Genomic DNA, 17,745 nt, shown 5'->3' with positions numbered 1-17,745 from the left:
AAATCTACCAGGCTTACAAAGAAAACAAATTTGAAAGAGCCACCTGCTGTGGAGATGAGGCAGTAATCTCAACAGCAGGAAATAAACAGAGAGAGGGAGAAAATACGAAAGCATAGACATTAAAAAAGTAATTAAAACACTTATCTCTATCGACATACATAGCAAACAAAAAAAAAAAATCAACCACCTAGACAACATACTCTATTGAACCTCGCACCAGGAAGTAACAAAGCTGCCGCCATAAAAAAAAATCTCCAGCAAAACGAGAGAGATCCTTTAAAAATACAAGCCTCGAAAGTATTTACTAATGTGTTAATCACTAATGGACTGACCTCGAGAGAAGCCGAGCACCTGCAGAGCATTTGCAAGTTTACTGGGCGTTTAGTCTTTCAGAATCAAACCTTTAAAAATGTCGAGGCAGTAGCTCTTTAGATACCGATGGCTTTCCATTCCATTTCTGACGATGCCGTAGCGCGTGGTAACGGTGAGTTTAGTATAGCCAGCTACGTGGCACAGCTTAGGGACCATATTTGGATAATCCATTTCAGTTCATATCTAAATTGTTGTGTAATATTGATCCATGGGCAGCGATGTTATCAATATTGATATGAATTAATGTGACTTCTTATAAACACTAGGTAAAGCATACGCCGCGGCATACAAATAGGTTCTGTCATGTATAGGGAGAACTGTAAATTTGACAGTTATGAGAATTTAGTGTTTCAATATCACCTTTTAAGAAAATACTCTAATGTACTCAAAACTCACGGTCCAACTTATACAATTCACGGATTGCGTGACATAAAATAGAACTGCTTTAAACACGTAGATTTTGATCTCCATTTCCCCAGGCCACAAACCAGACTTGTTGAAGAAGAACAGATCATTCAGAAATATTAAAGGATGCTTATGCACTTGGAATTTACAATATGTTCTTTCTTCTCTGCCGTGCACCTTTGTAGTCACGCTCTGACCATATGGTACCTGTAGCTGCAAGTCTCTGGGCAAGTGTGAAATGCTCTCAGAAGTGTTACATCTGAAATATTTTTATACGGTAACACAAGGAGCAAGTTGGAACACTCGGTGCGTAAAAGGGCAGGGAGATGGGACAAAATGGGCACCTTTCTGTTAATTGAAAAGGAGACTTTCGGAAGGGAAATGGTGGATTTAGAAATTTCCCTTTAGAGGGCAATTATATCTACTTTAGGACAACTTTCTAAGGAAACAAAAAAACCCCATATAAACAAATATTGTTAATGAAAATAACTTACGAGACCATGTCAGTTCCTCTCTCCAGTTCATATCGCTCGCTCTCCACCACCTTCCCATAGCTACTTTGTGCAGGGCGCACGAGGGGGCACAGCTTGTTATTCCTATTCCTCAGGCTGGCCAAAGGAGAGATATTGCTGGCGCAGAACTTGTGCTGCCTTGTTGTCATAGAATCACAGAATCATTAAGGTTGCAAAAGACCTCTAGGATCACCAAGCCCAACCCCCAACCCAACACCCCCAGGCCTCCTAAACGATGCCTTCAAGTGCCACGTCTACATGTCTTTTAAATAGCCCAGGGATGGTGACTCCCCCACCTCTCTGGGCAGCCTGTTACTGGGCTGTGTTCAAGTTTCTTATGCTGATTAGCAGGCTGGGTCTCGCTTCTCTGGGTTTAGCCTCTCCAGTATTAGTTCAGGAGACTTGCATTGCCACCAGAGCAGATACGCAGCTGATCATATGTTTCTTCTCCCCGCATCCAGTTTCTTATGAGATTCACGCATTTTCCTCCTCATTCTCGGTAGGTTCTGACAGTTCAGGGCTTTGTACCTGGTCCTGGGATCTCCTGGGCCCCATTTACTTGGCAGATCCTTGTTGTGGAGGCTGGGAAAGGCAGAACAAGGGTTTCCTCTGTAAATGTGAATTTTCAAAATCTTGTTTAACTCTAAAACACGAGCAAGTTTTCATAGGTATGGCAAAAGGTGGAAAGACATCCCTACCTTCTGATGTTCTACCTAATGCTCTGTATTGGTACAACATGAGAACATTTTAAAGAAAGGTCCTATAAATTGGTGAACAAGGTTTGAGGTTGGTTTTGGTTTGCTAGTTTTAAAAGGTAGATGAAGGGTGTGCATAGCCAGTGAATCCCATTTTCTTTGTTTTCTTTTGAATTCACTTTGGATAAATTTATAAATTTATAAATGTAATGTCACTTGGAAACAAAGTTGAAAGATCCATTATTAAAAAAAAGTCAAAATAGAGTGTTTGGAGTTTAAAAGAAAAAAAAAAAGCGCTTGGTATATTCAAACACAGGTTGCATTCACCAGCCTGAATTTACATTTTCACCTGAAAGTAAGGGGTTGGTAAAAACAAATCAGCCAGTTCTCATCTTGAAAACTCTCCTCTGTCAGGACAGAGCAGCTAAGAATGCAAAGAGAGGGAATAATGCTCAAAATTTCTTAGCTCTTCATTTGTTTCCCTGGTCCAGCTTAAGTTTTTCCAAAATGCTGTATTGTCACAATTAAAAATGAACCAAACCAAACTTTTCAGCATTTGATATGAGGGAAACCAGAAAACCTCATAATGCTCTGCTAAGTTTTGTCCCCGTAGGCTACTCTATACTTACACTTCAACTTCAGCTCCAATTTTTTTTGTCTGGAGATTTGTTTTCAGGCAGCTGCCATTGAAAACTACATTTGACCCTTACCAAGGACGAGGGCTTATTTTGTATGTCAGTTTTTAAGACTGGCTGAGAAGTTCATTTGAAACTGCAAATCTGCCCCAGCATGTCAGATTTAAGTAATCCAAACAATGAGTTTGGGTTCAGAAAGCATTCATGCTTCTGGGGAGAGGGGATTTGATCAAAATAGGAGAGAGAGACGTGCTGTGCCTCTACTCTGACTTTACTTTTCCTTTCCAGACCAGGCTAATAGTTACAGTAATAGCAGCAGTATTTATTTCCTTTTCAGTCTTAGCTGATTGATGTGTTGACGTGCCTTGATTTATTTGGTCCAGCCACCACGTGGGCTGGGTGCATTGCTCTGCATGCCGATCCCTTACGTTGTGTATGCATCGCCCTTGTGTGTTGCCTTGTGTACCTGACAAGTTGGCTGTAATGGTTTAGCAATTCATATTTCATCTGGACTAAGGAACTGCGAGAGGATCTAAATTCTCTCTCTTCAAATGGAGATGATGGACTTACTACCACTAGTTTAAAAAATTAACATGCATCAGTATTGTGAGGACAAAGAGTGCAGGATCTTCATAGGAAGCAGATGTTTTTTCTAATATATATATCTGCATGTATATATAAAGAATGTGAAAATGGGAGGTTAAAGTCTGTCCTTTCTAAAGCCACTGTTATAGTGGCTAAAGACTTTGGAATGTATATGGTATGTCAGACATGGGAGAGACACTGATGCTGAGGGACAGCCCCCTGGAGAAGGGGTTGTGGGATCAAATGAAGGAAAGAGGGCTTCGTACTAAGGCAGTGGTGCTTGCTAAGGGATGGCTGGAGCATCTGGAGATGAAAAACAAGGCCTAGCAAACCCGAGGGTCAGGAATAGAGATGAATTGCCTTCTACGCTCTATGTGACCCAGATTGGAACTGTCTAGATTAGCTTTTGCAAAGCTGAACTAGATCTGTCATGCAAGCTGTTATTTTCATGATGTTTCTACTTTCACTATTTTTAGTAAATGCCATTTTCCACAGCCCATGAGGCTTCATTGTGTGCTTTGGATAGCAGTTGCCTCAGAAGCTTGTTCCCTGGCATCAGCAGGTAAAGGGACTGAGGCTTCAGGGAGCCCAGGGCTTTGGCTGCCGAGGGGCGGGGGGCCAGGCGTGGCCCTCTGCTTGTGTATGGGTGTGCAGGGTCCATCCGAACTTGGTTGTTGGTTGAGAGCCGCCTGAACACGAGCCAGCAGTGTGCTCAGGTGGCCAAGAAAGCCACCAGCCCCCGGGCTTGTGTCAGCACTGGTGTGGCCAGCAGGGGCCGGGCAGGGATGGGGCCCCTGTGCTCGGCCCTGAGGAGGCCCCACCTCGAGTGCTGGGCTCAGGTTTGGGCCCCTCGGGACAAGAAGGGCCTTGAGGGGCTGGAGCGTGTCCAGAGAAGGGCAGCGGGGCTGGGGCAGGGTCTGGAGCACAAGTGTGCTGGGGGGCGGCTGAGGGAGCTGGGGGGGTTTAGCCTGGAGAAGAGGGGGCTGAGGGGAGCCCTTCTCGCTCTCTGCAGCTGCCTGAGAGGGGCTGGAGTGAGGGGGGGTCGGTCTCTTCTCCTGAGTCACTAGTGATCGGACAAGACAAAGCGATCTCAAGCTGCGTCAGGGGAGGTTTAAATTGGATATTAGGAAAAATGTCTTCGCTGCAAGAGCGGTCAGGCCCTGGCACAGGCTGCCCAGAGAGGTGGGGGAGTCACCGTCCCTGGAGGTATTTAAAAGAAGGGCAGACGTGGTGCTTGGGGATACGGGTTAGTGGCGGACTTGGCAGTGATAGGTTGGCGGTTGGACTTGATGATCTTAAGGGTCTTTTCCAACCTTAACGATTCTGTGATTCTATAACACGGGTGGAGTTGTCTCTCTGGGCTGCCTCCACTTGGTTGCCCTTCAGAAGAGTTGGTCTTCAGTGCAGGTGAAGGAAATAATTTTTATCACTAGATTTTGATATAGCTTATTTAAAGGCAGGAAACGTAAAATAGTGAAAGACTGTTTCAGGACAAGAAATACCAAGTAATAAATATATACTAAAAAGCCTTTTAGATGGCTTGCAGGTGGATTTGGAGAGCAGAGAACTGACTACTATTGGCTTCAGCCTAAAACCTAGGGGAAAGACCTCATGTTTTTCTAAGCATTTTTTCTTGGGTGGCTCCTGGCTATTTTCGACTAGTGTGTGAATTCCCTTTTGCTAAAGGATCTCTCTGATTTATCTTCAAAGGATATTTCTGTTGGTTCATTATTTTGACCTAAATTGTATCTTTCCTAGATGACTGGGGTTTTGTAAATTTTATTTCTTCTCTAAAACCGCTTGCTCGAAACTACATTTTTCCTCTACAGCTGTTTTTTCATCAAATGCTCTCTCTCCTGAGAGGCTGTTGGCTATTTATCAATATTTGATCTGTCTGTAAAGCGTACTTCTGTAGGGTGGCCGTTTATTATGAAATGGTGTCTCTCTAAAGTGGATCTTATCAGTTCTTGATCTCTTTCTCTTTTTGTCTGCCTCTTTCTTAGCTAGCCTAGTGGCTCTGTTTTAACAAAATTAAATGCAATCATGATAATGGCAAATAAAAACCGGCAAAAGGAGATAGATCAGAATCCAGTACAACTTCCAGCAGATGCTTGACAACGAGCTTGAAACCGTGCCAGGTGTTTATAGGTGTAAGGGCAGAATCCTCTGCATTTCCTTCAGAAGTAAATATTGCAAAATGGGTTTTCATAGAGTTTTCAGCAAAATGAAAACAGTAAAATAAATAGCAGAAAGCGCCATGTATACTGACTACCTCTTAGGCTTTTTTTTTGTGTCATATCAGCCAGGCTAAACGTTATTGAATCCAGTTCAATCTTAATCCAAATCCTTTGATTTCAGTGGCACTGAACTAGTGATGAACCTGAACCGAGAACATTGCAACATTCCCTTCATTCCACCCTTTGCTCAGCCTATGATAGCTACATTACCCATGCTGTTAGAGACGAAATCATTGTCGTTAGGAAATGATAAAAGCAGCAAAAATAAGCGGAAGAAAAGATTTGTGAGGGTTTCTCCTTGTTTTGCAATGGGGTTAGATGTTAGGTAGAAAGGAAATTATCTTTAATGCAGGCTGCACGTCTTGCTAATGGCAAGAGTGTTTGTCCCAAGAGCAGAGTGAGGGCACTGAGCTGGTTTACGGACACCTCGATGGGAGGAGGTGCATTACTCTGTCCTCAGCCTGTAGGCAGTCACCGAGAGCTTTTTCTGAGCTACACTCCTTGCCGTAGATGGTTTTGCAATATATACATAGAGGAAAGCCTATGCTGTCTGAAAAATAATTTCTTCAATGCATTTTACATATTGTTCTTTCAGTAGCACTAAGTATTTCTGGCACCCTCTTAGCATATCCATTATTCATTCTTCGTTAGCTGATATTCCAGTCTGCCCAGGAAGTACAGCATCCAAAGGTCTGGACGTTCACTGCAGGCTAGAATTTTCTAACCTTATTTTTCTCCATATCCAAGTTCAGATCAGTGACATTTTGAAAGTCAGGTGTTCAGCAACTGAGTAATGTTTGGGGTTTGTTTTTTTTTTTTATAAATGGAGATCAAGAAAGTGCTCAATAACGTGAGATTTTTGAAATGCAAAAATTTTGATTTTTTTAAATTTGCTTTTTGCCTTGTAAGCCTTTAGAATTCACTGAGAGCCTGTTTTCCTTTTCTTCACTGAAACTGTTAAAACTAAAAATATGTATTTTTTTCTTCTTGTATTATAGTGGCTTCACTCAGGGATCTAGTGGTTTAAGAAATTTCCCTCACATGAGGTGACTCATGAAAAAATCCTAAGCTTTCTTACGACTGAGTCCCGATCTTATGCTGTACCAAGACGGAGTTTTGCTGCTTCAGTAATATAAAAAGGCCCTAAACCTTCCGTACGTGGAACAGCACTCGTCCAAGTGCAGTCCTGCTTTATTGTTGACACGAGCGTGTTGTTATTGGGGTTTTCCAGACCAGTATGTGTCAAAGAGGAGAAAGATTAGTCTGCTGCCGTCCATGCCCGAGAACGGAGGGAGCCCAGGCTGCTTTGCGTGCTCCCGATCTGCCCGCTGGCTCTGAGGCCTCCTCGGTTCTACTGTGTTTTCTTGGAAAAACTGTTGACATTTGCTCCATTTCACTGTGTAATTATGAATGAGCATACTTTGATAATATAGGTTTTTAGATGTAAATATGGAAGCCGAGGCCCTGTCAAAAATACCCTGATAAATCACTGCATTTTCATGAAAAAAGTGTTTTACCTTCTCTCTCAGCTAGGCTGGTTTTTTGTGCTGCCCAACTGTTCACACCACGACGAGAAGGTGTTCTTTGGTAATTGGGAGAGACTTTTTGCTGCTTTCTTTTAATTGAAAGGTGTTTGTTGCCATTATCGGTTGTGAAGCGTATCCCTGTATGTATCCTACGGCGTCTGTATAAATGTGTGCTATTAATAAATATAAATAAATGTCAGCCAATAAGGACTTGGGGGTTTCGAGAAAACAATCAAGAATGGCAAAAAATGACGGCGTACAAATCCTCGCAGATAAGAGAGATCTACAGCATTGTCATTTGTCCTCCTCTCCTCATCGGTTAAGCTGTTTATTATCGCCTCATTTGTACTATCTGCAGACTAGCTGCATTGAAAAAGGCCTCAAAACAAAGGCAACAAAACCATTTCACAGCAGTAAGAGTTACAGGCGTGTGCAGGTAAAGCGATACAAGAAAAGCTTGCAAGAGCCTTCTCTTCCCCAGTGGCTCCCCTGCTTTTGCACCCTGTATATCCTGTTCTCTCCAACCCTTTCCTCTGCATTTGTTTTGGTATGAGTTAGATGAGTACGCAGGTTATCCAACAACCTTATTTTTCAAGCGCCAGTACTATTAAAGGATCACCAGGTGTGTAAGCTACAGGCTACAAACACGAAGCTACAGTCATTTGTGATGTTCTTGTAGAAACATCTGAGGGTTTGTGAAAGTGCTTGTGTCGAGGGCGTTTCTGAGAATTTATATGTAATGTGCATACATATTGGTCATTGAAATTTCCCTTTTTCCCTTAAAATATCTATTTTAGGTTTACCAGAACCAAACAGAGACAGTATATTCCAAGGACTGAGAATGGATCAAGGATTCTACACATCTAAAGACTTCCTACCTTTGGTGGCAATGGCAAGTAAACCAGGTGTGTGAAACTATGTTTTTGGTGCAGTCTCGTTCAGTACGTCGTCAGCAGTTATCGATATATCAGAAAGGATGGCTGGTCACACAGCAGCGCGTCCAATTACGAAGCGCCTCCCAGGGAGTAGGTCCGGGGCAGGGTTTTCTCTTGGTGAGTTGCAGCCTTGGGAGCGTGCTCAGGAAAATCAGTCCTAGAGACCGTAAAGCAAATAGTCGTATGTAAAAATCTAAGCATGTGGCAAATCATTAACCCTAATAAGTTGTATTTGTTATTTTGAATTATATCCAAAAGATGTCATAAGCTTCTTATTTGTATAAATTTTCTTGATATAAATAGTATATGTAAGATGGTCTTGAAAAAATCTGATATTAAAGGAGGTGCTGCTGACCCATATAAGCAGCTGCTGTGTACACTTGGGATAAATTATTTTCCCTGATCCCACATCTTGTGCCGCATGTTTTACAGACACAGTTAAGGGAGCGCTAGTTCCTTACCCAGAGAACTTACAGTCCAAGGCTCAGGACAAGAGTAGTATGCCAGGAGTTAATAAGACAACACTCGTGGACGCCAAATGCAGTCTTGTTTTATGCCTTTCCATCTTTGTTTTGAGTAGAGAGATGGGGCTCGTGATTTCTACTCCACGTTCCCTCATGATCCATATCCCTCAATATGTCCATGGACAGATTTCTGGGCATATATTTAGGGCAGCGTGTGGTCTTGTATGTCTGGCCCCATGTTTGATCACACATATACCTTTTTTTATCTACAAATTGATTTTCTTCTGAGCATTCAATAATTTCCTTCAGCGTCATATAGGGTTGCCTGCTTATTTAGTAGACTTCCCAATAAACAACGTGTTAAAGAATATAGCTTCCGCGGCAAATTATTCTGCATATAAAAGTAAAGTTCATTACCCCATTTTATGCAAAAGATTTTGGAAGGGAAATTCTGCATCCCATCTGTCCCATCTCTCTGCTGTTTTGATCAAATGCTTATTTCTGTTTGTTTTCTTAAGCTCAAAGGGAGCTCAAATGGGTAGGGAGAGAAGGGTGGGGTGGTTTTATTTTGGTTTTTTTTTAAGAGAGATATGTTTAAAAATGAAGCAGATTGAGAATCTGCCCTGCAAAATATTTGCAGGTTACACAAAGGAAAAATAAATCCTGCAAAACTATCCCGTCTTGTAATAATTTGACTAAAAACACTTCATAGAGTTCTGTACAGGCATGTAGCGCTCGTGTACTGTAAGTCGCCAGCCTGCATGAGGATCTCAATACTGTGATCTGCATCCTTTAAAATGTTGCGAAGTAGCGCTCTCGATTTGCCAGGAGATGTAGTGATAGTTGTTATATTAAGTGTGCAAGGAAAAAAGGATGAACTTTGAAGAACTAACCTTTTCTGACTGACAGTAATAGATAGCTTTTTGGTGTTCTCTCTTAATTAACACGGTCTCTTTAATTTTCCCAGTCTCTGTCTGTAGCTGCAGCCACCTATCAAGTGTGGAATTTTAAAATAAAATATACACGTCCTATAACCTGCTCTATCCTCTTTTTTTTTTTTTTACTATGACAGTTCTCTAAATAATAGACATAATAGACTTATTCACAGTGAAATACATATTCTGCCTTCTTATTCAGTTCCAAATGCCACATATTAATATACTGTCCTCCAAAAGGGTTTCCCCTTGCAAATACATAGAGGTGAATTTACCGTGGGAGTGGCCTTGTTACCAAGAGCAGAGTGAGCTGCCGTGACTGATCCATTCGAGGCTGGTCCCGTAATGCCACTCTGAGCTGCCGTTCCTCTGCTGCGCTTGTGCTTTCTCCACTGCTCACCGTACAGTTTTTGTAAAGGATTAAGTTTGTTAAAAATAAAGTTTAGAGAGAAAAGTTTAGGGAGAACTTTAGAATAAGAAGCCTGTTGAGTAAATGCTAAATGCAATGCCTTATCCATGGTGAGGGGAAACGATAGCGTTTGCCATACGCTAACCATTTTACAAACGGAGATAGAATACGTGTATTAGGACGATTCTCACTCCGTGTATATATATGTCTACATTAAAAGCATTGTTTCCTTGAAGGATGCTTGTGTTTCTTTACAATTGCCTGTGAAAAATCCGCTGCTGCCATAGCAGGGTACTGGAGTTACAGTGCAACGATTAAACGGCCAGCTTAGCGCCTCCTGACTGGAATTACCGCAGGCTCGTTGAGGATATAGCTTTATATTGTTTATGGCATTATTTTTTGAGTCGCGATAATTTGCCTTATCAACAGTTAGTTGTATTGAAACTTGTGATAAAGTGCGGTGTCACACAAGGAGCACGCACAGTTTTACTGAAGTATTTCTTGTATTATTGAATCATCAAACGTCGATGACGAAAGTCGTTCTCTCCATGTAACTTTTTGCAAATCGTGTGTAGAAAGCCACTGGAGATTAAGTGTTTTCTCCCAGTGGAAGATCCTAGGAATCGCTGAAATGATAATATTCTTTCTGCCTTGTGCCATAGAGAATAGGCTCTGAGAACCGTCCACAGCCGGAGCAGCATCAGTGCCGTGCAGAGAACTGACTGAGGGGACTAACTCTGCGGAACCGTTACACAAAACTATCAATAACTGGTCGCCTTTTGAAAGATATCAAATATTATTCCTTATGATCTGTTAAAAGGAGTTGTGGTTTGTTTGGTTTTTTTTTAACTGGGAGGATAACGAATCTAAGAAGAGAAAAACTTACTTTTTGAACCAAAAGATCTCACAATGCTCGTTTCAACCTGGCAGGACCCACAGTCCTACAGACGTGTTGTCATTTGAATTCTTTCCAGATAGAAAGGTGCAGCTGCTTAGAGGACTGACTATGAAATTATGTGTATGAGCATATCTTAAAATGGGAATAAAACTGTCCTTCAGTGAAGCAGAATAATTTGATAGTGACACTCCATGCTTGGAAACTGTGAGATGCAATTTTACACTGCTTTGGGTACAAGTACCTTTTGAGCTGTCAGGCAGAAATGGTTTCTCTACTTGAAAATGGGGTTTTCCTTTCATCTTTCAGGAATGTGTGGCTGTCACTCTCCGTTGCCATCAATACATGGAACTGTGGTTGTTCTTGGGGCAGGAGACACTGCTTTTGACTGTGCAACATCTGCTTTACGCTGTGGAGCTCGTCGCGTGTTTGTGGTCTTCAGGAAGGGATTCACTAATATCCGGGCCGTCCCAGAGGAGGTAAAATTGAATAACAGTGTTTCTGAGAAGGAATATTGGCTGTTATTTCTACAGGGCCCGAAACTGTGCTATAGGGACTTAAAAGACACCTACTAAAGGTTTTGTTTATAAAAATGCTCTGAAAATATGTTAATTTTTATTAAAATCTGAGGCTCATTTTATATACTCTCTGTATAAATGGTTTTCCTCTGTTGTACCTGTATCCTGTAAAGTCGGAGAGATGCATTTGCATACAGGGCGTAGAATTTCTTGTAAATTAGGAAATATAGTAACATTTTTAATCTCGGAAGCACCCCAGAGATCAAACAGCCCTTTGAGTATTGCAGGTGACTCTTCAGGTCGTGGTTAGATTGTAGAACGGTATCTTCTGGCTGCTGTCTTGTGGATCTTGGTGATCCTGACGCTGCCTTGGGAGCCTGTAAAGCCTTGTAAGAAAATGGCTTCCGGTGATTTTGGTTTTGAATGGCTGCCAGTGGCAATAGAGCAATGCCATTCATCACGGATTTCAGCGTTCAACTTGATTTTTAGTTTGGCTTTGCACTTTGGCATTTATCAGGACACTCTCTCTGCTTCCTCGATGTACCTGTACTACAGGAGGGTTTTTTCCAGGCTAGATTTCCTTATTTTGGTGGTCTTTTTCCATTATCATTTATTTGGTACATTATGCTTTTGCATACTTGGGGATATCAGGACACCTAATGCCTCTTTACCATGAGATTTATGGTAGTTTGCTCGTCTGTGTCAAGAAGGCGGGCATCTTCGAGGTCTTCCAGAAGGGGAATGGAGGTGCAAAAAAGGTAATAGAGGGTCTCTTCATGCATAATTTACTTCTGATTCTGTGGCACTTCATTTAAGAGTTCCAGACACAGCGAGATTCCTGAAGCCATTGCACAGACAGACGGATGCGCTATTCGGATTCTTACTAACCAAGAATCAGCTGTCACTCTGAACCGCAATCTTCTGTTAGCAGCCGGGGTAGATTCCTAAACGTTGTCAATGCTTGTACTCATTCAATCATGCAGTGGCCTTGAAAAAAAAGGAAAATAAAAGTAGCTTCAAGCAGTGACGGCCATGCTAGAAGGTTGTCAGGTTGGCTATTGCATGTTCAAAGAAGTTTTGTCGTGTTAATGTAGATGATCAAATCCTGAAGGCTTTGCTAAGACAAAATGCTGTTTGACTTCAGCAGTGCTACCACAGCAGAGGTTCAGAAGATCTTAAGTTTGGATTGTCACTCAGAAAACACGTGGCGGTCAGCATTTAATAACGTCTCCAAATCACAGTAAACACAAATCGGGGCGTGTACTTGATTAATACTGGGCCTCTTCTTAAAAGGCACAAGGAGTTACCTAAGATAACTCTTTTGCCCTCAGGGGAGTTACGCATACTCAAAGTAACAGGGAACAATAAAAATATATTGGAGAAATATTTGCATTGCAAATTTACCTAGTGCCACCGTCTAGAGCTGCTTGATTTAATAGCACAGGAGGCTCTGAAGCTGGTATTAAGACGACTGTCTGTATACCGTCCACAGGTGACTTCTAGTACAGAAGAATGCGTGGTAGCTTCTTGAGTCAAAAAATATTTTACGGTGGGTTTTTTTTCCATAAAAACATACCAATGTTCAAGTTATATATTTTATTGCTTCTACTCTACAGATGGAACTTGCAAAAGAAGAGAAGTGTGAATTTCTGCCTTTCCTCTCCCCTCGGAAAGTTGTACTTAGAGGTGGACAGATTGTTGCTATGGAGTTTGTTCGAACTGAACAAGACAATGATGGAAACTGGAAGGAAGATGAGGATCAGATTGTCCGTCTGAAAGCTGATGTGGTGATCAGCGCCTTTGGCTCCATTTTAGGCGACACTAAAGGTAACCCTGACTAATGCGGTCTATAAATGCCGATTGTTATTTTAGCTGCAGCCATTTCCTGTCCTTTCATGGTTTTGTGAAACGCGTTTTCTGGAGGTTACAAAGCTTGTGACTGCTGGTCCTCTTCACAGGAGTTTCTTTGTCCTTAGGTATACCTCTTAGAACAAAACTTGAGGGTCGATAGCGAAAGGTTTTCTGTATATCGCTGTACAGAGCAGGAACTCAGATTAGAGGCAGTTGCTCACTATATACCTTGCTTTCCTCTCAGTGCAAATGGGATCTCAAAGAATACTCTTGGGGATTTCTTCTGGACTCACTAATTAACTTTAGAAAAACTCATTATACTACAACTTTAAACTGAGCTGATCTGATCTCTGAATTATTTTTTTTTTTAACCTATTAAGCAAGAATTAAGACAGGTTCATTATTCCGGTTCAGCTGGTCTGGCTATCACTCATTTCTTATGCATATGCAAGAGAACTGTGGCTTCTGTCCTATATACAGTATTTGTTAAACTCACCTGCTCTTGGTTCAGCTTGTCTCATTGTTTAGTTGCACTTTACAAGCTTTGGTCTTAAAAATTAACAATTACATAGTTCCATGGTAAAGATACAGAAACTGGCACACAGATGGCATTTCAGATATCAAACAAACTCTCTGGGTGCAGCAGAAAGAGAGCTGAAGATGATGAGTACAACTAAGAACCTGGGAACTAGGCAGAGCTCAAACTGTTCTCTGACACTAGGTTAGATTTAAAGAGTTCAGGCACATACATCAAATGTGCCTCAAAAGTAAAAAACACCAACTCAGCAGAAGGCAGATTGATAAAATGAATAGATCTTCAGCCTGGAGACGCTCATCAAGGTTAGCAGGCTCTGAAAGCCTTGGTGATCAATGTGCCTCCCTCTCCAGGGCACGGTCATGCCAGCCAGTTACCCCATGACACGTTGGCGTGGTCCTTTGGGTATAAACGCTCTGACAGAGCCTCCGAGCGCCTCCGAGTGCACATCACCAGCAAATTTGGTAATCAGATGCTGGTTCTGCCAGCACGAAGGGAATTTCAAAATTTCTTAGCATAATGTGGTTTTTTGAATCTTTTTAATCAGGGAAAATCGTAAAGCTAAAATAATCTAAGCAGAGCCTAGTAGCAGTTGTGAACATACCTCAGGCACATGCAAAATGCATGACTTCTCACTTCTGCATTTTTTGTGTATACATTATGGATAACGCTGCTTTAAACGAAGTTAAAGAAATGAGTTTTCTGACAGTAAGATTTTCAGGAGTTATTGGTAAAATTATACAAAAAGTGTACTGCCTTCACAGGAAGACAAAACATTAGTTAATGAAGATAAATTACAGGTCCAACTGCAGAATTTTAGAATATAGCCGACAGCAGATTTGTGTGTAATCTGAGCTACTCAGCGCTTCCTCATCACCAGTCCAATCGTATAGAAGGTTAAACCATCAAACAGCCACGAGAAGAGTCTAAACTTCTCCTACAGTTAAAAGAAAGGGTCAACCTGGTTCCTTGAGGAACGTCTGAAGTTTATTCCAGGAGCGCTCTTGTCTTACGCGTGTTGCTAGTGCTTTGGGACGGGTTCGTGCAGCCAAGGCCGTTAGCACCTGCACCCAGCTACGTGCAGTGCTGGTTACTCAGGGCTGCCGCTTGGAGATGTGTCGCTGTATCGAGAGCCTGGCATCTGCGTTGGTCATGTTTTAGAATCACAGAATCATTAAGGTTGGAAAAGACCTCTAGGATCATCAAGTCCAACCGTCAACCCAACGATACCACGTCTCCTAAACAGAGGAGGCGTGGCTCCGCCTAACCCCCCGGGAAGCAGGGAGAAGTAATATCTTTTAAATCTTCAAGAGATTCATGAGCTACTCCGTTGGTGGAATTGACTTGAACGAGAATTTTGGAAAGTTTTGTTGTTGTTCTTTTCAAAACCCCCTCTTTAGGGTTTTTTGGAAGCTTTTCTAGGAGCTCATGTGGTAAATTAAATATTAGCCTATGCAATCAGTATGGTTTTTTGTGATTCATACACCCTGTGATAAAGGAGTGACTGTTTTCTCCCACATTAAAAACTGCTTCAGCGAGAAGGTTGCACTTACTGTGTTGCTTAGCCGAAACACTGTGCCAGTCTTGTATCTCCTAGTATGTGTTCAGTGTCTTAAATTAGTTGTTGTGAGGTTTTAAAATAGGCACACAAAATGGGAGGGGAACAAAGCCATGCAGTGAGCTGATCAGGAAAGGAGAGAGTCATTTACCTTGGGGGTGAGCAGTGCGCCTCAGATCCACATTGTAATTTTTGGTGAAACTGCTATTTGAATTGCAATCAAATTACAAGGAAAAATGCAAGGCATTTGTTTTGGATGTTGTGAAAGTGAAAAGAAACTAAGACTTGAGGGAATAAAGTGGGGGTTTTTTGAGCATACCATTTCAGTTGCTTTTAAATCTTTATTTTTTGACTAAGCTGTCTTAATGAAAGTCAAATTTGCTTTTCACCGTTGAGCTGGATTCCAACCAAGTCTCCAGGCTGCCTCAGCATACATAACAAAAAGAAATGAAAAAAAAAAAAGCCAACAAAACACACCACCAAAACCATCTTATGTTCTTAGTGTTTGGGTTTTTTTTTTATTTAAAGGAAGCGCATTTTTATATTCAAGAGATGGAGATATCCTGCTATTCTCCATCAAAAGATGGAGACGAAGGTACTGAAAACGGGGCAACGCCACGAGCAAACTGCTCTGCCTTGGAACTTGATCTAACTTTGAGGAAGGGGCTGGACCGGGTGACCTCCAGAGGGCCCTGCTAGTCTGACTTATTCTGTGACTGGATGACTCAGATGCAGGTTGAACCAACATGTTAATTGTTGCTCCTACAAAGAGCCCCATCAATTGGCCTAATTCATGAGGCATCTCAGGGAGCTGCAGCGCAACGTCGGTATGGGCTACGCTAGCAGGATATCTCCTGTTTGTTATTAATATTGTTAAACGCTGACGCTACTGATGTCAGAATAGAGAAAATACTACGAAAACCGGAGGAATTAAAATCAGGCTTAGCAAAGCGTTCAGGGCATAAGCACGCGGGTGACTGCTGTTCTGAGCAGAAATAGCCGGTAGGTTAGAAAGCGTTTTCTAGTCCGTTATCCTCAAAGAGGTGTTTCCTATTCTTGCCCAGTAACTGCCACACTTGCAGCTGAGGTTCCTTGTGCTCCCAGTAGGTATTTAGTCTTTTTTGTTTTGTTAAAATGAAATGCCGATTGTGTTTTTAAGCAGCAGTTCTGGTAGGTATTCACCCTCCCATTAGGAATCAGATCAATGCATCATTAATTTAAAAAAATGGACTCCGAAGTCCTTTTTATGCTCGGGAAGTTGCTAATAGACAAAACAGGAGAGTTGCCTTCTCGACTATTTTAAGAACACTACCACTTTACTGAAGCCAATGGCAAAAAAAAAACCCCAACGAATTGTTCAAATCGAACTACTGCAGATGGAGTAAGAAAAATGTTTTGCTTGTTGTTGGAGGAAAAAAAAAAGGTTTTTCAAAGACAAGTTGCTTTTTTTCATCGTGTAGCTTACCAAAGCCTTCAAGCCATCATAACTGACCCACATAAACAAAGAGCTGTGAGAGAATTTGGTACCTTTCCTCACGTTCCTGCTCTTTTGCTTGGTTTGTTATATTGGAGGCCTGTGATGGGTGAGCGAATTACTGAAGTATCTTCTGTCACCATCCCAAATTGCAGCTGCTCAATATATACAAACGTAATTCCGTGTACTCCCTAGCACCGCGTACAGCCTCAGCATCCTACTTAGCACCGGTCCAGCTGGTTTTAAAGTCTAAGCTTTGAATAACCGTTTTCCCATCTATTTAGTTCTGATAAACAAATGGGAACAATATTTCCGGACTGCAAAATTTTGCACTGGAACAAATGTCCTTGTTCTGATTTATTTTCTGGAATTTGTGAGGAGAACCTGGACTTTCCGAGGAGAACCGTGGAGGAATTAGGGAAAATAATACACTTGTTCAAAACGCGCTACAAAACGGAGGGGACTAAGGCAGGGTAGGGGACTGGCAACGTACGTTTAGTTCGACACTCTGTTTAGCGGGCAGCAGTGAAGAGGAAGCATTCCCGTTTTCTAGAACGCTGAATCTTAGCATGATAATGTCTATTTTATTTTCTTGGCGAGGCAAAAAATACAGAAATATCCAAGCAAACTCCGACTACCACCTTTGCAACCCCCCCCCCCCCCCCCACGAAATAATAGGCTATTTATGAGCAAAAATAGATTTTATTAAATTTTTGATAGTAGCTAGCTATTGCATGGTAACTGAGGGGCAGACTTTTATTTCACGTTTCTGGCAATCAGCGACAACGTTCAGATATTTTGCTTTTGCTTTCAGTACGACTGTCATCTCGCTCGGAAACTGCAGCGGCGAGGCCCAGAAGGCTCACTAGAGCATAGCTGCTGCCCCCCCGCCAGTATATTTCAAGATACAGCAGAGATAATTTTGCCCAGATAGTTTACAATTCTATCATTGAATCCGCACCTACTTAATATTTATTTCTATAGATTGAGAAGAAGGGAAGAAGGGAGGAAAGCCTGCAGAGCTCTGAGCTCGTAAGTGAAAGAGACGTTAAGTTTTCCTTTGTACGAATGCGGAACTTGAAACGGTGCGGAAGCCAGCGAGCCTGCGCGGACAGCTGGGTAACCTCAGCCCCGAAACGCTGAAGCCTCGACTATCTAGTGAAAGACCAGGAGGGAGGAAGAGAGGTGTTGTGACGCCCCAGCC

At 42.0% G+C, this 17,745-nt stretch overlaps 1 protein-coding gene across 3 annotated transcripts in view; it reads left to right on the top strand.

The window, feature by feature from the left end:
• DPYD (dihydropyrimidine dehydrogenase) overlaps nucleotides 1-17,745 on the top strand; it is a 368,160-nt gene that overhangs the window by 164,164 nt on the left and 186,251 nt on the right. For all 3 annotated transcript variants that reach the window (XM_075098192.1, XM_075098193.1, XM_075098195.1), the window contains 3 exons: nucleotides 7,765-7,872; nucleotides 10,915-11,084; nucleotides 12,740-12,950. In XM_075098192.1, the coding sequence (XP_074954293.1) occupies nucleotides 7,765-7,872; nucleotides 10,915-11,084; nucleotides 12,740-12,950 (489 nt within the window). The remainder of the gene's footprint in view (nucleotides 1-7,764; nucleotides 7,873-10,914; nucleotides 11,085-12,739; nucleotides 12,951-17,745) is intronic.

The sequence above is a fragment of the Phalacrocorax aristotelis genome, chromosome 6, assembly GCF_949628215.1.
Source record: "Phalacrocorax aristotelis chromosome 6, bGulAri2.1, whole genome shotgun sequence".
NCBI classification, from domain to species: domain Eukaryota; kingdom Metazoa; phylum Chordata; class Aves; order Suliformes; family Phalacrocoracidae; genus Phalacrocorax; species Phalacrocorax aristotelis.
This window is presented reverse-complemented; position numbering and strand designations above follow the sequence as displayed.